Source organism: Aquarana catesbeiana, linkage group LG01, assembly GCF_042186555.1.
Source record: "Aquarana catesbeiana isolate 2022-GZ linkage group LG01, ASM4218655v1, whole genome shotgun sequence".
In the NCBI taxonomy this organism is placed as follows: domain Eukaryota; kingdom Metazoa; phylum Chordata; class Amphibia; order Anura; family Ranidae; genus Aquarana; species Aquarana catesbeiana.
Genome location: NC_133324.1, coordinates 949,252,941 through 949,279,915, shown reverse-complemented (window position 1 = coordinate 949,279,915; position 26,975 = coordinate 949,252,941). Strand labels below are relative to the sequence as shown.

General features: G+C 50.2%; 1 protein-coding gene across 3 annotated transcripts in view; it reads left to right on the top strand.

The window, feature by feature from the left end:
* The window catches only part of LOC141121656 (von Willebrand factor A domain-containing protein 5A-like), a 132,268-nt gene that overhangs the window by 24,989 nt on the left and 80,304 nt on the right, over positions 1-26,975 (top strand). For all 3 annotated transcript variants that reach the window (XM_073611355.1, XM_073611346.1, XM_073611339.1), the window contains exons 2-3: positions 21,064-21,131; positions 22,738-22,940. In XM_073611355.1, the coding sequence (XP_073467456.1) occupies positions 21,077-21,131; positions 22,738-22,940 (258 nt within the window). In that variant the 5' untranslated portion in view covers positions 21,064-21,076. The remainder of the gene's footprint in view (positions 1-21,063; positions 21,132-22,737; positions 22,941-26,975) is intronic.

Genomic DNA, 26,975 nt, shown 5'->3' with positions numbered 1-26,975 from the left:
TTTTCGATTTTCGAAACCGCCGCCTGATGTGAGGGGGAGCTCCGCCGGGGACACCTGATGTGAGGGGGGGCTCCACTGGGGACACCTGATGTGAGGGGAGCTCCGCTGGGGACACCTGATGTGAGGGGGGGCTCCACCGGGGACTCCTGATGTGAGGGGGAGCTCAGCTTGGGACACCTGATGTGAGGGGGGGTCCACTGGGGACACCTGATGTGAGGGGGGGCTCCGCCGGGGACTCCTGGTGTGAGGGGGGACTCCACCGGGGACTCCTGGTGTGAGGGGGGGCTCCGCCAGGGACTCCTGGTGTGAGGGGGGGCTCCGCCGGGGACTCCTGGTGTGAGGGGGGCTCCGCCGGGGACTCCTGGTGTGAGGGGGGGCTCCGCTGGGGGCACCTGATGCAAGGACGGACTCTGCTGGGACATCTGACGCAAGGACGGACGGCTGGTAGCAGACGACGTGGCTAGTGACACGCTCAGGGATCCCACTGATTCTGCATTATGGTGAGTTGAATGATTTCATTTTATATTACAATGTAATAATAGAAATAATGCACTTCAATCATCCTGACACCATAACAACCATGGTGCCGGGATGATTGAAGTGCTAACACCAGGTGTTTGGAGTATCTTTATCTGCTGATTGTTAAACTTTCTAGAATACACATATTTTTATTGTTGTGTAGGATCTGGGGCTGCTGTCCCGTCATTTCCCTCTCCCCCTCTCCCCCTCTAATCCCTCCCCCCTCTAATCCCTCTCTCCCTCTCCATCCCTCATTCATCTCAGACTCTAACCACACCCTCTTGAGCCACGCCCATGTAAACCAAGCCCATTTTTCGCCGCGGTGCGCTTCGCGACGCACTTGTATATTTTTGCTAAGCCACGCCTACAGACGAATGCCCCCCCCCCAATTATTGGACGGCTCCGCCTACAGCCACAAAAGTGTCCCACATTTTTTTTTTACAATGTTGGCAACTATGTATACATTACATAGCAGTGCCTCCACCCAGGACAAGGCCTCTGTGTACAGAGAGAATTCCCTTCCTGGGAAATTAACCCGGAATCTTATCAAAGTAATTGGGAGCAGAATAACTACTGCAACCAGCAAATAGCATTACCCATAATTATATAGATGCACATTAGTAAAGGAATGATACAAGCTTTAGATAAGAAAAGATTAATAATGGTACAAAAATCCAATGTACAGACATGTACTGTATAATCAGCAGGGCCTGATAGAAGTCCTGGTGGAATTGTGCGCACATATACCGTATACATATATATAGTTATTAATAAATATACCTACAGATGAATGTTGCAGCAAAGTCCAGTTGCAGGGGTCCCTGAGGATGATCACTATGTTGTGTCCATCTTGGTGTCAGAGTCCTGAAGACAAGATCAGCAGTGATGAGGGTATCCTCCAACTGTTGTCCAACAAGCCTGGGATGCAGCTTCTCACCAGCAGATACTGTGGTGTGGCACTGTAATTCAGTCAGCCTATCTACTCTGCATTTTAGTCCCTCGCTAGGAGTCTCTAATCTGCCATGCAACCGGACCTCTAACTAGCGGTCGTTGAATGCCTAACCTGGCTCTAGCCTAGACATTTCATAAAGCTCAATTGGCCGCCACGTGGTGCGAAGCAGTGGATTGCCTTGCATGGCACTGCGCTGACATAACTACATAGTGTGGTTAAAAAAAACACACAAGTCCATCTAGTTACTTTACACACAGTTGACCCAGAGGAAGGGAAAAAAAACCCTGAATAAAGCATGATCCAATTTGCTCCAGCAGGGGAAAAAATTCCTTCCTGACCCCCCTAGAGACAATCGGATGTTACCTGGATAAACTTCACCTATAAATATTAGTATCCAGTTATATTGTGTGTAGCTAGGAAAAAATCCAGACCTTTCTTAAAACAATCTAATGAGATGGCCGGAGCCACCTCTGGAGGGAGTCTATTCCACATTTTCACAGCTCTTACTGTGACTAAACCTTTTCGTATTTGGAGATGAAATCTCTTTTCCTCTAGACGTAAAGAGTGCCCTCTTGTCCTCTGTGGTGACCTTAAAGTGAATAACTCAACACCAAGTTCACTATATGAACCTGTTATGTATTTGTACATGGTGATCATATCCCCCCCACCCCCCCTTAATCTCTTCTTCTCCAGGGAGAATAAATTCAGTTCCTCTAATCTTTCCTCATAGCTGAGCTCCTCCATGCCTCTTATCAATTTGGTTGCCCTTCTCTGCACTTTCTCCAGTTCCCTGATATCCTTTTTGAGAACAGGTGCCCAAAACTGACCTGCATATTCCAGATGTAGTGTTGCCAACCCCCCGAAGTAAAATTTACTGGCAGGCAGGCATGGACTGGCCATTGGGACTACCGGGAGTTTCCCGGTGGGCCGATGGCTCAGTGGGCCAATCAGGTGCGGTCCTGGAGCCGCTCCTCTCTGACAGTGAGTGATCACGATTTCACTCCTGTCAGGAGGAGCTGCTTCCGTCACTTGCTGGAGAGAGCATTAGGCGTTATGCTCCCTCCAGCCTGCAGGGGGAGATGGACAGCCGGCAGACTTTCCTTCCTCTCTCCCCTTAGCACTTATTATCACATGACTAGAGAGAGGAACGAGAAGCTGCCTTCAAAACGGTGAGTACATGTGGGAGGGGGAGGAGAGGGCAGTCCAGCCCTGCAGGTAGGACCCCAAAATTTACAAACGCCACCAATTTTTTAATGGCAAAAACCATGACATTTACTGGCAGAGCCACTTTTTTTACTGCCACTGCAAAAAAGTACCTACAATGCCTGTTTTCAGTGCTAAACAGTGCAAATATCAATATGTAAACTATAAACATGTAGCTAGTGCTATAGCAATATGTTTAATGTGTTAAACAAAACTCAAAAACCATATTTCTTCATTTACATGGCACAGGAGGGGGTCAGAGGCTGTGCGGACAGAGTACAGGGGTCAGAGGCTGTGCAGACAGGGCACAGGGGTCAGAGGCTGTGCGGACAGAGTACAGGGGGTCAGTGGTTGTGCGGACAGAGTACGGGGGTCAGAGGTTATGCGGACATGGTAAAGGGGGTCAGAGGCTGTGTGGACATGGTACAGGGGTCAGAAGCTGTGCGGACAGAGTACAGAGGGTCAGAGGTTGTGCAGACATAGTACAGGGGTCAGAGGCTGTGCGGACAGGGCACAGGGGTCAGAGGTTCTGCGGACATGGTACAGGGGTCAGAGGCTGTGTGGACAGAGTACAGGGGGTCAGAGGCTGTGCGGACATGGTACAGGGGTCAGAGGCTGTGTGGACAGAGTACAGGGGGTCAGAGGCTGTGCGGACATGGTACAGGGGTCAGAGGATGTGCGGACAGGGCACAGGGGTCAGAGGCTGTGTGGACATGGTACAGGGGTCAGAGGCTGTGTGGACAGGGTACAGGGGTCAGAGGCTGTGCGGATAGGGCACAGGGGTCAGAGGCTGTGCGGACATGGTACAGGGGGTCAGAGGCTGTGCGGACAGAGTACAGGGGGTCAGAGGCATTGCGGACAGAGTACAGGGGGTCAGAGGTTGTGCGGACAGGGTACAGGGGGTCAGAGGCTGTGCGGACATGGTACAGGGGGTCAGAGGCTGTGGGGACAGAGTACAGGGGGTCAGAGGCTGTGCGGACAGAGTACAGGGGTCAGAGGTTGTGCGGACAGGGTACAGGGGTCAGAGGTTGTGCGGACAGAGTACAGGGGGTCAGAGGCTGTGCGGACATGGTACAGGGGGTCAGAGACTGTGCGGACAGATTGCAGGGGGTCAGAGGCTGTGCGGACATGGTACAGGGGTCAGAGGCTGTGCGGACATGGTACAGGGGTCAGAGGCTGTGCGGACAGAGTACAGGGGGTCAGAGGTTGTGCGGACATGGTAAAGGGGGTCAGAGGCTGTGCGGACATGGTACAGGGGTCAGAAGCTGTGTGGACAGAGTACAGAGGGTCAGAGGCTGTGCGGACAGAGTACAGGGGTCAGAGGCTGTGCGGACATGGTACAGAAGTCAGAGGCTGTGCGGACAGGGTACAGGGGTCAGAGGCTGTGCGGACAGGGTACAGGGGTCAGAGGCTGTGCGGACAGAGTACAGGGGGTCAGAGGCTGTGCGAACAGAGTACAGGGGTCAGAGGCTGTGCGGACAGAGTACAGGGGTCAGAGGCTGTGCGGACAGAGTACAGGGGTCAGAGGCTGTGCGGACAGAGTACAGGGGTCAGAGGCTGTGCGGACAGAGTACAGGGGTCAGAGGCTGTGCGGACAGAGTACAGGGGTAAGAAGCTGTGCGGACAGAGTACAGGGGTCAGAGGCTGTGCGGACAGAGTACAGGGGTCAGAGGCTGTGCGGACAGAGTACAGGGGTCAGAGGCTGTGCGGACAGAGTACAGGGGTCAGAGGCTGTGCGGACAGAGTACAGGGGTCAGAGGCTGTGCGGACAGAGTACAGGGGTCAGAGGCTGTGCGGACAGAGTACAGGGGTCAGAGGCTGTGCGGACAGAGTACAGGGGTCAGAGGCTGTGCGGACAGAGTACAGGGGTCAGAGGCTGTGCGGACATGGTACAGGGGTCAGAGGCTGTGCGGACATGGTACAGGGGTCAGAGGCTGTGCGGACATGGTACAGGGGTCAGAGGCTGTGTGGACAGGGTACAGGGGTCAGAGGCTGTGCAGACAGGGTGCAGGGGTCAGAGGCTGTGCGGACAGAGTACAGAGGGTCAGAGGTTGTGCGGACATGGTACAGGGGTCAGAGGCTGTGCGGACATGGTACAGGGGTCAGAGGCTGTGCGGACAGGGTACAGGGGTCAGAGGCTGTGCGGACAGAGTACAGGGGGTCAGAGGTTGTGCGGACATGGTAAAGGGGGTCAGAGGCTGTGCGGACATGGTACAGGGGTCAGAAGCTGTGCGGACAGAGTACAGAGGGTCAGAGGTTGTGCGGACATGGTACAGGGGTCAGAGGCTGTGCGGACATGGTACAGGGGTCAGAGGCTGTGCGGACATGGTACAGGGGTAAGAGGCTGTGCGGACAGAGTACAGGGGTCAGAGGCTGTGCGGACAGAGTACAGGGGTCAGAGGCTGTGCGGACAGAGTACAGGGGTCAGAGGCTGTGCGGACAGAGTACAGGGGGTCAGAGACTGTGCGGACAGAGTACAGGGATCAGAGGTTCTGCGGACATGGTACAGGGGTCAGAGGCTGTGCGGACATGGTACAGGGGTCAGAGGCTGTGCAGACAGGGTACAGGGGGTCAGAGGCTGTGCGGACAGATTACAGGGGTCAGAGGTTCTGCGGACATGGTACAGGGGTCAGAGGCTGTGCGGACATGGTACAGGGGTCAGAGGCTGTGCGGACATGGTACAGGGGTCAGAGGCTGTGCGGACATGGTACAGGGGTCAGAGGCTGTGCGGACAGGGTACAGGGGTCAGAGGCTGCGCGGACAGAGTACAGGGGTCAGAGGTTGTGCGGACAGATTACAGGGGTCAGAGGTTCTGCGGACATGGTACAGGGGTCAGAGGCTGTGCGGACATGATACAGGGGTCAGAGGCTGTGCGGACATGGTACAGGGGTCAGAGGCTGTGCGGACATGGTACAGGGGTCAGAGGCTGTGCGGACATGGTACAGGGGTCAGAGGCTGTGCGGACAGAGTACAGGGGGTCAGAGGCTGTGCGGACAGAGTACAGGGGGTCAGAGGCTGTGCGGACAGGGTACAGGGGTCAGAGGCTGTGCGGACATGGTACAGGGGTCAGAGGCTGTGCGGACAGAGTACAGGGGTCAGAGGCTGTGCGGACATGGTACAGGGGTCAGAAGCTGTGCGGACAGAGTACAGAGGGTTAGAGGTTGTGCGGACATGGTACAGGGGTCAGAGGCTGTGCGGACATGGTACAGGGGTCAGAGGCTGTGCGGACAGGGTACAGGGGTCAGAGGCTGTGCGAACAGGGTACAGGGGTCAGAGGCTGTGCGGACAGAGTACAGGGGGTCAGAGGCTGTGCGGACAGGGTACAGGGGTCAGAGGCTGTGCGAACAGAGTACAGGGGTCAGAGGCTGTGCGAACAGAGTACAGGGGTCAGAGGCTGTGCGAACAGAGTACAGGGGTCAGAGGCTGTGTGGACAGAGTACAGGGGTCAGAGGCTGTGCGGACAGGGTACAGGGGGTCAGAGGCTGTGCGGACAGATTACAGGGGTCAGAGGTTCTGCGGACATGGTACAGGGGTCAGAGGCTGTGCGGACATGGTACAGGGGTCAGAGGCTGTGCGGACATGGTACAGGGGTCAGAGGCTGTGCGGACATGGTACAGGGGTCAGAGGCTGTGCGGACAGGGTACAGGGGTCAGAGGCTGCGCGGACAGAGTACAGGGGTCAGAGGTTGTGTGGACAGATTACAGGGGTCAGAGGTTCTGCGGACATGGTACAGGGGTCAGAGGCTGTGCGGACATGATACAGGGGTCAGAGGCTGTGCGGACATGGTACAGGGGTCAGAGGCTGTGCGGACATGGTACAGGGGTCAGAGGCTGTGCGGACATGGTACAGGGGTCAGAGGCTGTGCGGACAGAGTACAGGGGGTCAGAGGCTGTGCGGACAGAGTACAGGGGGTCAGAGGCTGTGCGGACAGGGTACAGGGGTCAGAGGCTGTGCGGACATGGTACAGGGGTCAGAGGCTGTGCGGACAGAGTACAGGGGTCAGAGGCTGTGCGGACATGGTACAGGGGTCAGAAGCTGTGCGGACAGAGTACAGAGGGTCAGAGGTTGTGCGGACATGGTACAGGGGTCAGAGGCTGTGCGGACATGGTACAGGGGTCAGAGGCTGTGCGGACAGATTACAGGGGTCAGAGGTTCTGCGGACATGGTACAGGGGTCAGAGGCTGTGCGGACATGATACAGGGGTCAGAGGCTGTGCGGACATGGTACAGGGGTCAGAGGCTGTGCGGACATGATACAGGGGTCAGAGGCTGTGCGGACATGGTACAGGGGTCAGAGGCTGTGCAGACAGAGTACAGGGGGTCAGAGGCTGTGCGGACAGAGTACAGGGGGTCAGAGGCTGTGCGGACATGGTACAGGGGTCAGAGGCTGTGCGGACAGAGTACAGGGGTCAGAGGTTGTGCGGACATGGTAAAGGGGGTCAGAGGCTGTGCGGACATGGTACAGGGGTCAGAAGCTGTGCGGACAGATTACAGGGGTCAGAGGTTGTGCGGACATGGTACAGGAGTCAGAGGCTGTGCAGACATGGTACAGGGGTCAGAGGCTGTGCGGACAGGGTACAGGGGTCAGAGGCTGTGCAGACTGGGTACAGGGGTCAGAGGCTGTGCGGACAGAGTACAGAGGGTCAGAGGTTGTGCGGACATGGTACAGGGGTCAGAGGCTGTGCGGACATGGTACAGGGGTCAGAGGCTGTGCGGACAGGGTACAGGGGTCAGAGGTTCTGCGGACATGGTACAGGGGTAAGAGGTTGTGCGGACATGGTACAGGGGTCAGAGGCTGTGCAGACATGGTACAGGGGTCAGAGGCTGTGCGGACATGGTACAGGGGTTAGATGCTGTGCGGACATGGTACAGGGGTTAGAGGCTGTGCGGACATGGTACAGGGGTCAGAGGCTGTGCGGACAGAGTACAGGGGTCAGAGGTTCTGCGGACATGGTACAGGGGTCAGAGGCTGTGTGGACAGGGTACAGGGGTCAGAGGCTGTGCGGACAGGGTACAGGGGTCAGAGGCTGCGCGGACAGAGTACAGGGGTCAGAGGTTGTGCGGACAGATTACAGGGGTCAGAGGTTCTGCGGACATGGTACAGGGGTCAGAGGCTGTGTGGACAGGGTACAGGGGTCAGAGGCTGTGTGGACATGGTACAGGGGTCAGAGGCTGTGCGGACATGGTACAGGGGTCAGAGGCTGTGCGGACAGAGTACAGGGGGTCAGAGGCTGTGCGGACATGGTACAGGGGGTCAGAGGTTGTGCGGACATGGTAGAGGGGTCAGAGGCTGTGCGGACAGAGTACAGGGGTCAGAGGCTGTGCGGACAGAGTACAGGGGTCAGAGGTTGTGCGGACAGGGTACAGGGGTCAGAGGTTGTGCGGACAGGGTACAGGGGGTCAGAGGCTGTGCGGACAGAGTACAGGGGTCAGAGGCTGTGCGGACAGAGTACAGGGGTCAGAGGTTGTGCGGACAGGGTACAGGGGTCAGAGGTTGTGCGGACAGAGTACAGGGGGTCAGAGGCTGTGCGGACATGGTACAGGGGGTCAGAGGTTGTGCGGACATGGTAGAGGGGTCAGAGGCTGTGCGGACATGGCAAAGGGGGTCAGAGGTTGTGCGGACAGAGTACAGGAGCGGGTCAGTCTTTGTGGATCGTTCTGCTCCTGCTCAGTCGCTCTGTCTATCTGTCCTCCCTCCTCCTCCATACTTGGCTCAGTATAGCACAATACATATCTGAGGTGACGTCTGACTGACCTGGATTGATGGATGGAATTTGAAGCGGCTTTCCTTTTCTAGTCCTTATGGATACATGCTCTGAGCAGCAGGAAGCAACTCTGCAATGTGATATCAGGAATCAGGATCCTTCGTGTTGTTTTGCTGCCAAGTAGCAGGACAGTGACCCTGCAGCATGCTGACCTAGCAGCGGGCACAGCGCACTGAGATCCCAGCTGAAGATTCTACGGGGGGTGAGTGTCCACTGATGTCTAGCCGATAGGTACCCCCCACCACCTGGCAGGCACTGCACGGGTTACAGGCACGGCACCAAGTAATGTAAGTGTCATCTGCAGGGGGGGTGACATCTCAGCAGGCACAGGCATCCCCGGACCCTGCTGTGGTGAGGCACCGCCGAGAACAAGCGCCAGCTATTCAAAAATGGCACCAGGCGCCGACATTACATAACTGCACATGCGTCCGCCCGTGGCGCCCAGCCGAGCATGTACGAGTTCTCCCGAGCCCGGCAGGCTTCGGAACAGCGCATGCGCAGTAGCAGGGTCGGCCTGCAGCCATGGACATTTACGGTCTCACCGAAAATAGGGTGAAATTTACGGGCTGCCCATAAATTAACGGGCAATTGGCAACACTGCTAATGATTTGTACAGGGGCAAAATGATATCTCTCTCTCTCTGGAGTCCATACCTCTCCTAATACAAGGACTTTGCTTGCTTTGGAAACCTCGGCTTGGATACAAAAGGACTACAAATGTACTGCATGCAGTACTTTTTTCAGTGCACTTTGCCCGCACCTACTCCAAATAACCTCCACAAGCAATTGCACCGCACCTAGTTTGAATGAATGAGTGTGAACCATGTGATTGCACAGATGGAGAGCGGTGCCAGCACTGAGAAATCATTTTCTGCAGAAAAAAGCATGAGCCATCTTGGCTTCAGTCAGTTTGTTTTCATACTTTAACAAAAAGCTACAACAGAACAGATCAGTGTGGAGACCATTGTGCCCACAGAGAGTGAGCAATAAAAGCAAACAATACCCCTTTATTATAGCAATAAATCCAAGTATGAAATCTGGGGGAGAGATGTGTCCAATCAAGAGTGCTGGATGTACAGTGCCTTGCAAAAGTATTCACCCCCACTGGGATTTTTGCCCACTCCTCCTTGCAAAACTGCTCCAGCTCCTTCAAGTTGGATGGTTTGCGCTGGTAAACAGCAATCTTTAAGTCTGACCACAGATTTTCTATTGGATTGAGGTCTGGGCTTAGACTAGGCCATTCAAACACATTTACATGTTTCCCCTTAAACCACTCAAGTGTTGCTTTAGCAGTGTGTTTGGGGTCATTGTCCTGCTGGAAGGTGAACCTCCGTCCTAGCCTCAAATCACACATAGAGTGGTAGAGGTTTTGCTAAAGAATATCTCTGTATTTAACACCATCCACCTTTCCCTCAACTCTGACCAGTTTCCCAGTCCCGGCTTCTGAAAAACATCCCCACAGCATGATGCTGCCACCACCATGTTTTACTGGGGGGATGGTGTTCTTTGGGTGATGTGAAGTGTTGGGTTTGCACCAGACATAGCTTTTTCTTTGATGGCCAAAAAGTTCAATTGTAGTCTCATCAGACCAGAGCACCTTCCTCCATACATTTTGGGAGTCTCCCACATGCCTTTTCGCAAACTCAAAACATGCCATTTTGTTTTTTGCTGAAAGTAATGGCTTTCTTCTGGCCACTCTGCCATAAAGCCCAACTCTATGGAGCGTACGGCTTATTGTCATCCTATGTACAGATACTCCAGTCTCTGCTGTGGAACTCTGCAGCTCCTCCAGGGTTACCTTAGGTCTCTGTGCTGCCTCTCTGATTAATGCCCTCCTTGCCCAGTCCGTTAATTTTTGGTGTGCGGCCGTCTCTTGGCAGGTTTGCTGTTGTGCCATGTTCTTTCCATTTGGTTATGATAGATTTGATGGTGCTCCTAGGGATCATCAAAGATTTTTTGATATTTTTTTATAACCTAACCCAGACTTGTACTTCTCGACAACATTGTCCCTTACTTGTTTGGAGAGTTCCTTGGTCTTCATGGCAGTGTTTGGTTTGTGGGGCCTTTCAAAAAGGTGTGTATATGTAATGACAGATCATGTGACACTTGGATTGCACACAGGTGGACATCATTTCATTAATTATGTGACTTCTGAAGGTAATTGGTTGCACCAGAGCTTTTTAATGGGCTTCATAACAAAGGGGGTAAATACATACGCACATGCCAATCATTTTTTTATTTCTGAAAAATAGTTTTATGTATATATTTTTCTAATTTTACTTCACCAACTTAGACTATTGTGGTTTGATCTATCACATATAATTCCGATGAAAAAAATATTGAACTAAAGCCTGTAATGTAACAAAATAGGTAAAAAGCCGAGGGGGTGAATACTTTTGCAAAGCACTGTATGTAGCACCCTCCTAGTTAGGCTTGTAGGCTGGTTGCCTGCAGTGTATTAGTTAAGGAGTTGACTGGCCCAGACTGGGGAAGGGTTATTGTTCTGCACTTTTTGGACCCTGCCTGTCTGCCCTGTTTTATATATATATATATATATATATATATATATATATATATATATATATATATATATATATATATATATATATATATATATATATATATATATATATATATATATATATAGGAGGAGGAAGGCCAGTTTTGAGGCTTGCTGGCTCACCCTCGTTCCACTCAAGAAGATGCTGTGATTGAACTAAGGGGGGACTGCTGTGCCCAGCAGTCCATCAGGGGACACTGGGAGTCCGGAGAACTATCAAGTCTTGGAGGATATCATGATTGACCTTGTTGAGGTATACCTGGGCAGCCTAGTTGAGTTAGATAGGGAATATCCCACAGTAATGTTCTGGTTGGACTCTGCAAGATTTTCAGTGAAGTTGTATTAACTGTTTTAAGCCTGCTCTAAAGTCATTTAAAGGGGTGCATGAAGGTTGCTGGCGTGTAAAAGTCTCAGTAAAGCACATGTGAGGTATGAAGCAAAGCAACTAAGGAATGTTTACTTAGCAAGAGTAGCAGGTAGGTATACCCCCCCCCCCGGGTATAAAGAACGAGTCAGTGTCCTTTCAAAACCAGAAAACACTTAAAACAATACAATACTACAATACAACAATACAATACTGTCGCTGCAGTCCTGTCGCCGTATATGTACTGTGGCGGGTCGGCAAATGGTTACATTGTAAGTTTACCGCACCTCTGGACCTGAAGGGTCTGGTATGGATTTTGAGGGGGACCCCTATGCCCTTTAAAAAAAAAAATTGGGTTCCCCTTAAAATCCATACCAGACCTGAAGGGCCTGGAATGGAATTTTGGGGGACCCCCACGCAATTTTTTTTTCTTAATTTTGGTTCGGTGTTCCCCTTAATATTCATACCAGACCCAAAGGGCCTGGTAATGGACTGGGGGGATCCCATGCCATTTTTTTCAATGACTTTTATCTGTATTGCCGGGACCGACAATTCATTATAGCCGCTATTACTTTTAAACGACTTTTTCTTTAGAAATGTCATTTTGTGCAGGGACTGTTCTAAACACGGGAAAAAGGCGCCACTTTACAGGCATACTATAGACACCCCTCAGGTACAAAATTTAAAGGAATATTTCGCTTTTATTGTTTCACTTTAAACATTGTTTAAATCACTGCTTTTTAAAACTTTTTTTGCATTGATACATGTCCCCTGGGGCAGGACCCAGGTCTCTAAACACTTTTTATGACAATACCAAGCATATAAGCCTTTAAAATTAGCACTTTTGATTTCTCCCATAGACTTTTAAAGGGTGTTCCGCGGCTTTCGAATTTGCCGCAAACACCCCAAATTGTTCGCTATTCGGCGAACAGGCGATGTTCGAGTCGAACTTACGTTCAACTCAAACATCGGGCTCATCCCTAGTAGCAGGAGGAGTCATGTCGTTTGCTATGAATAACCAGAAATAGTGCAAGGTACGTTGCAGCCAGTCTTGAACCGTGGTACCTGGTGTAGGTGACAGGTCCTCCGGTATCGAGGGAGTTGGTAATCTGAATCCATCCCTAGCATTTGGTTTCCTAAATCTAACAGGAGCAAGCACACTATATGGAGACCTGTGTACCTGGCCATATGATACAGGTGAGCAGGAGTTAACACATGAGGTCTGCGCTAGGCGCATGGTGGGATCCCATTCTGTCACTAGGAGTGAGATGATGGATCTACGCTGGACTGGTGGAGAGAGCCCAGGCTCAGGGGTGCCCCTCCTAAATGTAATATACAGTAGAGAAGTGTGTGTAGTATCATGGGACAGTACTCTACAGAAGGTCTCTATGTAACTAACTGCTGCACACAGTGTGCGCCTCATCTCTAAGCCGAAGAACCGCCATCATGTTTGATTCTCACATGAATGAGGTCCCCGCCTGGTCCCGGGCATTGATGAGCCCACTCCACGTGAACAGGTACCCCCACGTGCAGGGTGCAGTGACCCTGCCCACAGGCAGCAAGATAAATTTAATTTTGGTTCCTTCTGTAATCAAGGGAGCAGGGCATGTTTGGCCTGCTCTGTTCAGGGTTTTACAGGCTCAGAGTTTGATTGCTTCCCCCCTGCCTCTTGAAAGAAGCTTCTAAAGCTTAGGGAGGGAGAACTCAAAGAATATTGATCAGGGCCTAGCCAATCCCTGGGGTGGTGGTTCGGAAACTGGAAAAAAGTCTAGAGCCCTGGAGATATTGTCTTTCCCTAGCAAGGAGAGTTGCCACACTGAGGAGGGCAGTTGCCCCTCAGGCAGCCTAAGAATTGGGTTACTGTTCTATGATGTCTCAGGAGATGCAGTGCTGTGACCTGGAGGAAGCCTGCATCTGACTGCAGGATTTCTTTAGAGAGATGTGGTCTAGAGAAGGACTGTTTCACTCACTGGATTGTGTCCAGAGGAGGCTGAAGGGTGCACAGCAGTCCTGGGAACTGAGTAAAGACCCTAAATTGATCCCTGTGACTGTACAGCAGAGGTGGGGGACTCGAGTCACATGACTTGACTGAAGTCAGACTCGAGTCACCTGTTTGAGGACTTGCGACTTGCTTGACAAAATTAAATAAATTACTTGACTTGGCTTTGACTTGTCACTAATGACTTGCGACTTGACTTGGGCTATTTGACTTGCAATGACTTGGCACCACCAGTGCTGTGTCTTGGCCTAGGCAAAAGCCTCCCCCCCCCACAAAAGAAAGCTCCCTCCAAGTCCCGGCTTCGGGGTAGATCAGTATTTTGACTTAATTTGTGACTTGACCAAAATAAATGACTTGACTTGACTTACTTGACTTCTAGCAGGGACTCGACTTGACTTGCTTGCTTTTCGCCACAGTAACTTGGGACTTGCTTGTGACTTGAAGGTTAAGACTTGAGACTTGCTTGTGACTTGCACATGTGTGACTTACTCCCATCACTGCTGTACAGTGTTTTGAAAAATGCACTGGGTACCAGCAGCTGTGCACAAGAGCAAGGTAACCAGATGCCAGAGAGTCTTGCCCCATGATCTTCAGCTGTAAGGGAACCGACCGTTCAGTATCCAAATTCACTTATACAGACGTTTGTCCTCTAACCGCTGTTTGTTAATCGTTCTTGGAGTATCCCATGGCCCAACCCATCTCCTGGTAAAGTTCTACAAGCAATAAAGTACAAAAAAGACAACCCCTAGACTGTTTATTAATTCTAGAGTTCATGGACGGCTCCTTGGGTGGACTGGTGGCCTCTGTACAGTTTGGGAAAGAACCAGTTAAAATATGTGCCCTTTCAGGGGTAGCATTACATCGATATAGTGCTACCCCCATAAGGGCTGCTGATTTGCCCCAGGTTCCTCCCTGTCACATAGTGCAGTGGCAGCTCGGTACACAGCAGTATTCACTCCTTTGGGTCAATAAACAGTCTAGGGGTTGCCTTTTTCTGCACTTATAGCTGGTTAACTTGGATAGGGCAGGGAGCTGTGGGATACTCCAGAACAGTGGTTCTCAACCTCATCCCTCAAGTACCCCCAACAGGCCATGTTTTGGTAATTTCTCTTAGATAAAATAGCTATCCAAAATACCAAGTCATTGACTCTGATTTAAAGCACCTGTGCAAGATAAAGGAAAACCTGCAAACATGGCCTGTTGGGGGTACTTGAGGACTGAGGTTGAGAACCACTGCTCCAGAACAGTGAACAGTAATGCCAGCCCAGGACACTCTTCACTCTGTAGCTACTTCTCAGTACAATCCCCTCAACCATATTTTAGGGAATGGACAGCACTGGATCAACATAAACCAGGCAAGCATTAGTTATAATGCACCAGGGGATCAACAGCAGCACAGTCACCCAGGTCCTGCTCTCAGGTCTGCATTCACAAGTCCTTAGGTAATTGAATGCCTTCCTCCTGACTCAGCAGACATTTCTAAGATGGACTCTCCAGACTGGACCCAGGGTAAAGTCCCCCTTCTTCTTTAACTTCAGAGATTTTCTAGAGTAGTTAGGCCCCCAGCTTTAGAGCCCAGCCACAAGTCCCACTTTTGTGACCCTGGTAGTTTTTTATTTCTCTAGTCATCTTCCAGGACGGCACACCTGAGAGATGAGAGGCTCCTCCCTTCAGGAAACACAATCAATCGACAGCTGTTTTAAGTCCCCACCCTTCCCCTTGATCCTCAGTTTTTGATTGTGTTTCTCCCTACACAGCGAAACCGTTTGTTTTTTTCAAATGACCCGAAGCCTGGCGCTGGTGGTCCCCCCCTGGGAGCCGGACCAAATGCCTGGGGAAGGCCTACGGCCACATCACCCTGAAAGTGAAAGAGGGCGCCGCCTGCCCGATCTCGTAGGATCTCGGAGGCAAAGCAGGGTCGGGCCTGGTTAGTACCTGATGGGCCTCTGGGTCTGGCCGGATATATTTATCCTTCCTGGGGGGTTCCCCTATCCTTTCCTCAGGGGGGGCAGCAGAAACTGGAAGAGCCCCCCTGAGAGCTGAAGGCCCCTGGGTACAGTGGTGTCCCCAGAACTTCAGGGGCCTTTTTCCTGTCTCCCCCCTTACCTGTCCGGGCGTCCGTTCAGACAGGGGTGCTGGCTGTCAGTTCTTTCCAGGGCCCCCGACTCCTGGGCCCCTGGTAGCCCGCGTGGGCTGCTGGGGAGGGCGCCGCTTGAACGACCCGCGTTCTTACCCAGGAGGGAAGGCTGAGAGTCAGCAGGAGCAGGCGCCCACATCCTCCTTTCGAGGAGGCACCAGTTCACTACGGTGGATGTCTGCCTAAACCACCTCCAGAATGGAATGAGGAACGTACGGCATTGCCCCCCCCCCCAGGTGTATATACTGACTGGCAGGACACAGCCTAACCTTGCAGCTCCCTATGGGGACAGTAGTTGGGGGGGGGGGCACTTTGGCGGCTATCCTCCTTGCGTGTGGACCATAAGGATGGAAAAGCAAGCCCGGTGGCTGTGGAAAGAGGGGAAGACTACAACGGTGAGTACTTTCCTTAACCTTGGGAATTTAGCTGCAAAATCCCCAATCCCAGCCTGATGGTTTCTGGGCATTTGAGATAATCTCCCCTGGGGTCTAGATTCAAATAGCCCAGAAGCTTCTGCTAAAAACACCAGCTACAGCTCCCTCTTACATCAGAGATGCTGTATGGTGGACAAGTGGTGCAGAGGAGCGAGTGTGCCTAAACCACCTCAGATGGGAAAGAGGTAGGTAAGGCATTTCTTCCCCTTCCCCCTGTATTTACTAAGTGGTGCAGTGCAGGACCTGGGGTCTGCATAACAAAATAGCCCAGAAGCTACTGCTAATACCACCAGCCACAGCTCCCTCTTACAGCAGAGACACTGTGGTTATCACAACAGTAGGTTTCCTACACTCTCCCTACATGTCCGGTTGTGGGACATTAGTAGGGATGAATAGAGCGAAGGGGGGGGAGGACCTGGTAGATACAAAGAGTTCCTTACAGGCCAGGTATACCACTGAACAATTTATGGATTGTGCAATGGTTGAAGGATTCAGGAGTAAGTTCTCCTGGTCAGCAGGTGCACTAGGTATATGGCCCTATTAGCCCAGCTGCTAGGAATCTGAAGTCATAAGCCCCAACCTCCCACTCCACCTTTACATTGTGGTTATATTGAAGTGCAGGAGGTAAGAAAAACCTTTTTGTTGGTTTGGGCTGCAGTCAACTCAGTGACAGATCTAAAGGCGATTTACCATAAATCGCTTCCTATATCCTTTAATTAAGGATTTTCTGTGCAAACCTATGCAAGAGCTAGATAGATACATGATTGCTTGTTTAAGGCCTGCAGGTGGCTATTTTCCTCCAGGCTAAATTGGTGATCACCTTTTCTAGAGGCTGTCCTAAATTGGTCTCTAGGGCGGGGCTCATTGAGACTTTAGTTTCTGATCAGCCCCACCTGTGTGTGAGCTGACCAGCATTTGCTCAGTCTACGGAGGTAAGGTAGGACAACAGCTACTATAGTAAGGTGTCTAGCCATTTTTAGAATTTGTTCCTTCACTGGGGGGTGAAGTGTTAGTATCTACAGCCCAGGCTATGCCTAGGGATCAAATTGCTCTGTTTGGTTATTGCATAAAGGGATTCACCAGTAGACCTCAGTAGTGAAGGTTTGTCCTTGCTGGGATATTTTGTGGCACAGCAGAAATACACATTGAGATTTGTGACATCTCTGCTCATAAGGGGTATAGTGCTGTACATCATAAATGCACTGCACTGAAGCTTTGTTGTTGTCTGTTATATCCTAAAGGTACTGCCTTATTTGGCTACAGATCAGAAAAATACAACAGGGAAGGTGGTCTGTACTTTCTGGTCTTGTGACGCATGGCGGAAATGCACATCATTGAGTTTTATGACATCTCTGCTCATATTTGTTATATTGCTGCACATCAGACATACTCAAAATTGAGTTCTGTCTGGGGTTTTTTGTGTCCTGTATTACTGCCTTATTGGTTGCTTATTAGAAAGGCAGTAGTGAAGATTGATGGTCCTGAATTGTGGGGAAATACAAATTGAACCTGTGCCAGGGGTAGTACTGGTACTGCCTTTTGGTAAGAGGTGCAGCCCCGCAAAGTGGCGTCAGGCTGACAGTGCTATTAACGGCAAAGGTTGCCGATTTTAGGCATGCGATTTTACATGTTGAGTCGCATGCCAAATCCCTTCAATATGGATGTGCTATCTCTATTCAGATTGTTATATTGTTGCATATCAGATATATACAAGATTGAAGGTTCTCTGTCCCTTTATGTCTTACATTTACTGCCTTATTGGCTGCATATCAGAGGGGACACAGCAGTGGGGTTGCTTGTCCTTTTCTGATTTGTTTTTACTGCCTCAGCAGGGAGACACATTGAGGATGGTGGCGTATCTGCTCAGTATTGGTATATTACTACACATCAGACATACACAAAGATTGAAGATTGTTTGTGTCCTGTATGTTCTATATTTACTGCCTTATCGGCTGCATATCAGAAAGGCACAGCAGTGAGGGGTGTCTTTTCTGTTTCTTATTGTTCTACCTTGCTGCTTCTTAAGGATACACAGCAGGGGGTTGTTGGCTGCACGCCTCCAGGGAGATACAGCATTGGGGACCCCTCGCTTGTTCAACCTGAAAATTGCAAGTTACCTGCGACCTGTGTAATCTTGAGGTCTGTGGATCCAGAAAGCAGGGTCTGCTTGGTGGCGCCGCGACCTGGAGTTGCACAGACACAATTGGTTCCCATTGGAAGCCATAGTGTATGACTTTTCTCTTGCGTTTTTGCGGTTGCAGGTTGGGTCGCACAGGTGTGGGAGCCCTAAGTTTCCCTTCTGGTTGAGGTTTGGCTACACACAAGAATAGACATCATGGAGTTTATTGCCTTACTTTGCAATACACCAGAAAGATCGCAGCTAGGAAGGCTGTCTGTTTTTATGTGGCTGCACAGCAGAAATACTCAACATTGAAGCTTGTTGGTGCTTTCTGTTTCAGATTCCCTTACCTTACTGCACTTCGGAAAAACACAATGCTGCAGGTTGCTTGGGTTCTTTCCATGTTGGTTCTATGTGGCTGCACTACAGAACTGCATAACAGAAAAGATATTGTCTTGTTATGTTGGTTTAGCTAGCCAGTACCATATTGATCTTATAACTGTATTTGGTGGTTCATCAGAAATACGCAACATAGAAGTTTGGGTCTTTCTGTCTTATATTTATTGCCCTGTTTTGCTGTACATCAGTAAAACTCCACCGTAAACAGGACTCCCGTCCTATATGTGTATATGTGTGTGTATATATATATATATATATATATATATATATATATATATATATATATATATATATATATATATATATATATATATATATATATATATATATTCTCTATCAGTTATGACCTAGCTAGCTGCACTTCAGAAACACGCAGCATTTAGGGTCGGTTCACACTAAGGCAGCACGACTTACAGCGCGACTGCCTCAGGCGACCCAGGACACGACTCAGCGGCGACTTGCGAAACTACTTCTGTATGGAAGTCAATGCAAGTTGCCCCCAAAGTCGTACAGGAACCTTTTTTCTAAGCCGGAGCGACTTGCATCGCGCCGATTTAGAACGGCTCCATTGCACAGAACAGGACGCTACTTGTTAGGTGACTAGGTCGCCTGACAAGTCGTCCCAGTGTGAACCAAGACTGAGGGTTTGCGTGTGTCTTAATGTTTTTACAGATTGGCTGCACATCAGAAAACCAGACTGTGAGGACTGTTTGTCTACACTGAAGTTCAGATTTGGGTCTCTCCCATATTTGATATGTTGGTTTAGCTAGCCACACTCAGATACACATTATTGTCTATGCTTGTGTCCTTTTTGTCTAAATCTATTGTGCTGGGTCCACAATCTATGATCTTTTTTTAATTTGTGATATTAATAATGCATGTATCACCTTTTGTATTTCAGCCCTCTTTTCCGTGGAGGGGCCTGGAGTTCTGGCGGCAGACGTCACATGTCAGAAAGCCTCAGCCCCATACATTCAGGAATGCTGGAACCATTTCCTAGGGTTGAAGCCCAGTAGGGTTATAGGACACTGGAGGAAGGCGATAAAGAATCACCCTGCTTAGTAAGAACTTGGGAGGTTCTGTTCAGAGGAGTATTATGACCTGAAGATGAAGTATAAAGATGTCCACCCCACCGAATAGGTTACGGCTCGGTGCATGGCCTTCATCTCACCCTTCTAGCAGAACTAGATGTAGCAGTATAAGTGTTATACTCCTGCTATGAACTTTATTTTCCTGAAGTAGGCACTTTGGCGTAAGTAAAGCCACAGAGTGGGCATGCCTTAAACCCAGGGATCAAGCCTCGGTTAATCTATTACCCTTAAGTAGGCTACCCTTTAGTCTTGGCTGATGTAAAGATAAAAATGAACAAAAAAGGTTGTCTGTTAGGGGCCCACCTTTTTTTGCAGTTTTAATTCCCTGAACAGGGTAGTGTTAGACAGGCCCTCTTAGTGATCAATTAGTGTCCTTGTCTTACAACACAGGTCTCTGATTAACCTTTAAGGGTTCTAAGTAGCACCTACAGGCACAATAGGCCAGGGTTGTTAGATGTGTGAGACAGGCAACATTGATAACCTACAAGTTTAACATGTTTTCTGATTCCATCTTTAAGAGCCCACTCCACCTAGGTCCTGCATCCGAAGCAGAGAAGGCAGGGACATCGGTGGAGTAGACATGCAGACCAGCTGCATGATCCAGCTATAATACCTTCATCAAGCATATGGAGTGGAGGTAAAACTCACTGCAGAACCAAGGTTCGCCAAGAGGGTCTTGCAGTGGTCCCACCCTAAGGTAGGCCTGAGGTACTTGATTATCCTCTCAGGTGTGCCGTCCTGGAAGATGACTAGAGAAAATTGACAGTTACTTACCGATAACTGTTTTTCTAGGATATCTTCCAGGACGGCAGGCCTACTTCCCGCCCGTTGGAGGAGGGAAAATGGTAGAACACTAGAAGGTGAGTACCTATGAGGAATGATTTCCCTTGTGAACCAGGTTCAGGAGTTACTTCTCTACAAACTGAGGATCAAGGGGAAGGGTGGGGACTTAAAACAGCTGTCGATTGATTGTGTTTCCTGAAGGGAGGAGCCTCTCATCTCTCAGGTGTGCTGTCCTGGAAGATATCCTAGAAAAACAGTTATCGGTAAGTAACTGTCAATTTTTTGTTGTTTTCTTTTTTAGCTAAGCGGCAGAAGCTGCATGTAGTGAGTGGAACCAATGCCCTCCATTTCCCTCCTGCAGCTGCTGAATGTCTACGGGAGGGAGAGGAGGAGAAGTAGGCATTTAGCAGCTACATGGAGGGATTGGTTCCTCTACATAGTGCTGCCCTCCTATCCAGGCATACAGGGGGGGGGGGTACGGGTCCCCTGGAGTCATGGGACCAGGTCACAATGGCGACCCCTGTACAAATGCCCCTGCCTCATGCTCCTCTTAGACAGAGCACATATACAGGAAGAAAGGAGGGCGCATACAGTACATAGCTGAATGCATGCTGAATGCATGTTTCTAATAGTCCTCAATAAGTGGGAAAGGAGGGAGGAGAATCCTGGGGGTAGTCTGTATTCTGTTACATGGGCTGCAGCCATAGAATCTGACACTTATATCTTTCATTTCCTTTCAGACAACCTTCAATAATGCCGCCATTCCCTCCATGTTGTGGCCTCATCATCGTGGCTTCACGCCAGCCAGGTGAGTGTACAAGCAATGGCATATTGCAGTATAAGGATCCGCTTGGAAGCTGGAAATCACTGTAGTAGAGACCGATACTACAGTGATTTCCACTAACTTTAGGGTCCCTTGCAGCTGCCCTGCTGCATTCTGAGCACAGGAGGTTGGCCACTGGGCACTGGCACCATTTAGAGATTGCTTTGCATTTTCTCAATGAATGCACAAGGTGGAAAGGCAGGGTATTGAAGTCATGCTCTCCATCCAATTAGAGAATCGTATGCATTCCCTGAGAGGATGCAAAGAATTCTCTAAATTTCGCTCATGCCATGTGGACGACCTCCTGTGTTCACAATGCAGCAGGGACATGGAAGCTATTGGAGATCTTTGTAGCAGCGGTGCCTAATACAGGGGTTTCCAGACTCTAGAGGAAACTCACAGATATGATATATGCATAATTACATTGGTCCAAGCTTTAACAATGTAACTATGTAAAAATTGCCATAGCTGGAATTGTTTTTTTAAGTTGTTGCTAGAGTTATGTTGCAGAGTTACCGCTATTTTCTTTATATTCTGACACTCATACCTGTTTTTGCCTACTGTTGCTACCCTACTTTTCTTTAATGTGACCCTTTACCTCTTGCTCTAGCTTGTGTTATGTGCTTTGGTTTATTTCAGTAGCGTAGAAAGAAGAAAATAAACCTTTGGATATAATATATTCCACCTGTTATGGTGACTGCAAGACCATCTTAGTGTAGAAGCCGACAACACAGACATCATTGTGTCACACAATATTCAATTCTTGATGGGCAGTTGGAGTTCAACTCAGATGTGGTACATCACACCCTGAGTATACCATCATGGCAGTGCTGTTGCTACCAGGGAGTGTGTTAGCTGATCGCTGTCGGTCATCTCAGACCAGTAGCTCTTAGGGCCATCATGCTAAGTCAATGTGGCCTGGCTGCAGTACACATGGGCGGGCAATAAGCACCTATCAGAAGGTGAGAGCGATGACTCTGTGTGCTGCTGCTTGTTCTTTGGCCAATCAAAAGGCTGAGAGAACAGCTTACTAAATACTACAAGATTTTATCAGGCCCGCAACAAGTGTCTATGAAAATAATCTAGCTGGCTGGTGTTGGAAGCACCGGTCTGTGTATCATAATATGGAGACTGCCAGCAAGCCATAATCCTCCCCCAGTCCTCCTGATGGGCTCTCCTGGATGTATAGGGTGAGTCTGATTGACATTCTTGGATGTAAGCATAGATTTTGATGGGCACTCCTGGATGTAAGGAGATACTCTGATGGGCACTCCTGGATGTAAAGGGAACTCCTTTTAAGATTTTTAAGATTTTTTTTTTTTGGCCAGTAAACTTTTGTAACATCCAAAACGTGGTCCTCAAACTTGAAAACGTTGGAGACCCCTGAGCCAAATTAAGCACAGAGTTGAAAATCCCTTATCTCCTAATTGGTAATTTGTTATTTGTGTTCCTGGTCCCTAGCTTGATTGGACGGTACTTTTAAAGAGTATTCATCTCCTAAGTGTTCACTGGAAATACAGCTCAAGTTACTGGACACCAGATATAATTTTCTTATTCTCCTGTGTGTGTGTGTGTGTGTGTGTGTGTCTAGTCCCTCTACAGGGGATCTGGGTTGACGTCCAGGTGAAAGGCTTTGTGGCGGATGTATCAGCAACTCTCAAGTATAAGAACAAGGAGAAGAAGGCGGTGGAAGCGGTCTTTGTCTTCCCCATGGATGAAGACTCTGCTGTCTACAGCTTTGAGGCCACAATAGAGGGGAAGAAGATTGTAGCTGACCTCCAGGAGAAGAAGAAGGTAATGAGGATTACAAGACGAACAAGAGAATCGCATTATATTTTCACATGAGATGATTGTACACTCTTATGGGGCACACACACGGTCGGACTTTTCGGCTATAAAAGTCCGACAGCCCGTCCGCCAAACTTTCGACGGACTTTTGGTGGACTTGCAGCGGACTTTCTAATGAACGGACTTGCCTACATTCGATCACACAAAAGTCCGACGGATTCGTACGTGATGACGTACACCGGACTAAAATAAGGAAGTTCATAGCCAGTAGCCAATAGTTGCCCTAGCGTGTGTTTTTGTCCGTCGGACTAGCATACAGACGAGCGGATTTCTGGGTCCGGCGGAGTTACGACGTAAAGATTTGAAGCAAGTTCCAAATCTAAAGTCCGTCAGATTTGCGACTGGAAAAGTCCGCTGAAAGTCCGGGGAAGCCCACACACGATCAGATCCGCTGGATTTGGTCCGTCGGCGTCCGTTGGAATTTTGTAGCCCAAAAGTCCGACCATGTGTACGCCCCATTAGACTTTTCTTTAAACTGGATTATAAGTATACATTCTTAGGCATGTAGTACAATCATTTGGTCACCTTTTGCTTTTCACGTTGATGACTGAGACCTTGTGGAGCCCCATAATTCTATGGCCAAGGCTGTAAACTGCCCACAAAGGGCTCTGCCATTTATTTGATGATTGAATAGTAATGTACTCTTAACATTTGTCCATGTTGCTTTGTAGATGAGATATAGAATGTGTGGTCACCAGTTTGGCTGAAGTATCTACAGATCTTGTATATCAGGTTTTGTGATCTTCAGTCAGGCTGGGTTCACACTGGTCCGACAAACGCTCCGACATTGGGAGCTCATGTCGCATGACGTGTGAAATTTAATGTTTCCCTATGGGAGCCGTCCTAACTGGTCCGACACAAGTCGTTCCGACTTTAGAAATGCTCCCTGTACTACTTTGGTCCGACTTTGATCCTACTTCAGCCTATTGACTATCATTGAAGTCGGATCAAAGTCGGATTGCCGTCTCGCATGATCCGACTTCGGCACGCGACTTGTGCTCAGATCATCTTGAGGGGGAACTCCGCGCCAAATTTTAGATAAAAATCCGGCATGGGTTCCCCCTCCAAGAGCATACCAGGCCCTTGGGTCTGGTATGGAACTTGAGGGGAACCCCCTACGCCGAAAAAGCGGCGTGGGGGGTCCCCCCAATCCATACCAGACCCTTATCCGAGCACGCAGCCCGGCCGGACAGGAATGGGGGTGGGGACGAGCGAGCGCCCCCCCCCCTCCTGAACCGTACCAGGCCGCATGCCCTCAACATGGGGGGTTGTTGCCTTGGGGGAGGGGGGCGCGCTGCGGCCCCCCCACCCCAAAGCACCTTGTCCCCATGTTGATGAGGACAAGGGCCTCTTCCCGACAACCCTGGCCGTTGGTTGTCGGGGTCTGCGGGCGGGGGGCTTATCGGAATCCGGGAGCCCCCTTTAATAAGGGAGCCCCCAGATCCCGGCCCCCCACCCTATGTGAATGAGTATGGGGTACAGCGTACCCCTACCCATTAACCTAGGAAAAAAGTGTCAATTTAAAAAAAAAACACTACACAGATTTTTAAAGCATTTTATTAGACAGCTCCGGGGGTCTTCTTCCGACTTCGGGGGTCTCTCCGGTTCTTCTCCACGCTCTCCGGATCTTCTGCCGGGCTCCTCCGCTCTCTTCTGCTCTTTTGCCGCTCTTTTGCTAAAGCGGAGGAGCCTGGTCTTCAATCTTCTGCCTTCTGCCTTCTGCCCTCTTCTCCTGATGTTGACACGACGCTCTCTGGGGCTAGAATGCTCTCTGTGCGCTCTGCTCTGACTTATATAGGCGGTGACCCCGCCCCCTTATGCCGTCACAGTCCCTGGGCATGCTGGGACTGTGACGTTTTAGGGGGCGTGGTCATAACCCGATGACCACGCCCCCTTATGCCGTCACAGTCCCAGCATGCCCAGGGACTGTGACGGCATAAGGGGGCGGGGTCACCGCCTATATAAGTCAGAGCAGAGCGCACAGAGAGCATTCTAGCCCCAGAGAGCGTCGTGTCAACATCAGGAGAAGAGGGCAGAAGGCAGAAGATTGAAGACCAGGCTCCTCCGCTTTAGCAAAAGAGCGGCAAAAGAGCAGAAGAGAGCGGAGGAGCCCGGCAGAAGATCCGGAGAGCGTGGAGAAGAACCGGAGAGACCCCCGAAGTCGGAAGAAGACCCCCGGAGCTGTCTAATAAAATGCTTTAAAAATCTGTGTAGTGTTTTTTTTCAAATTGACACTTTTTTCCTAGGTGAATGGGTAGGGGTACGCTGTACCCCATACTCATTCACATAGGGTGGGGGGCCGGGATCTGGGGGCTCCCTTATTAAAGGGGGCTCCCGGATTCCGATAAGCCCCCCGCCCGCAGACCCCGACAACCAACGGCCAGGGTTGTCGGGAAGAGGCCCTTGTCCTCATCAACATGGGGACAAGGTGCTTTGGGGTGGGGGGGCCGCAGCGCGCCCCCCTCCCCCAAGGCAACAACCCCCCATGTTGAGGGCATGCGGCCTGGTACGGTTCAGGAGGGGGGGGGGGCGCTCGCTCGTCCCCACCCCCATTCCTGTCCGGCCGGGCTGCGTGCTCGGATAAGGGTCTGGTATGGATTGGGGGCGACACCCCCCCCCCCCCCCCCCCCCCACGCCGTTTTTTCGGCGTAGGGGGTTCCCCTCAAGGTCCATACCAGACCCAAGGGCCTGGTATGCCTCTGGAGGGGGAACCCATGCCGGTTTTTTATTTAAAATTTGGCGCGGAGTTCCCCCCTAAAGATTCATACCAAACACAGTGCCGGCATTGGCGGGGATCCAAGTCGGATCCCCGTTCATTGAAAGTCGGACACATGCCGGCTTCATGTCGCAGGGCAAAGTCGGATCCAAAGTAGGACGGCTGTCGTGTCGCACCAGTGTGAACCCAGCCTCAGTCAGGCGAATCAACAGAAAAGCTAGACACAAGTCGTAGAGTTAGCTGCAATTTGGTAATGCAAATATTGCCGTACAGTACACTATAAGACACCATAGCTGGATCAGTACAATATATATAGTGGGGACGGAAAGTATTCAGACCCCCTTAAATTTTTCACTCTTTGTTATATTGCAGCCATTTGCTAAAAGTATGCCTAAGTCCTAAGTATTCAGACCCTTTGCTGTGACACTCATATATTTAACTCAGGTGCTGTCCATTTCTTCTGATCATCCTTAAGATGGTTCTACACCTTCATTTGAGTCCAGCTGTGTTTGATTATACCGATTGGGAAAGCCACACACCTGTCTATATAAGACCTTACAGCTCACAGTGCATGTCAGAGCAAATGAGAATCATAAGGTCAAAGGAACTGCCTGAAGAGCTCAGAGACAGAATTGTGGCAAGGCACAGAACTGGCCAAGGTTACAAAAAAATTTCTGCTGCACTTAAGGTTCCTAAGAGCACAGTGGCCTCCATAATCCTTAAATGGAAGACATTTGGGACGACCAGAACCCTTCCTTGAGCTGGCGGTCCGGCCAAACTGAGTTATCGGGGGAAAAGAGCCTTGGTGAGAGAGGTAAAGAAGAACCCAAAGATCACTGTGGCTGAGCTCCAGAGATGCAGTCGGGAGATGGGAGAAAGTTGTAGAAGGTCAACCATCACTGCAGCCCTCTGCCATAAAGCCCTGAGTGGTGGAGTGGCCCGACGGAAGCCTCTCCTCAGTGCAAGACACATGAAAGCCCGCATGGAGTTTGCAAAAAAACACCTGAAGGACTCCAAGATGGGTTAGAAATAAGATTCTTTGGTCTGATGAGACCAAGATAGAACTTTTTGGCCTTAATTCTAAGCGGTATGTGTGGAGAAAACCAGACACTGCTCATCACCTGTCCAATACAGTCCCAACAGTGAAGCATGGTGGTGGCAGCATCATGCTGTGGGGGTATTTTTCAGCTGCAAGGACAGGATGACTGGTTGCAATCGAGGGAAAGATGAATGCGGCTAAGTACAGGGATATCCTGGATGAAAAC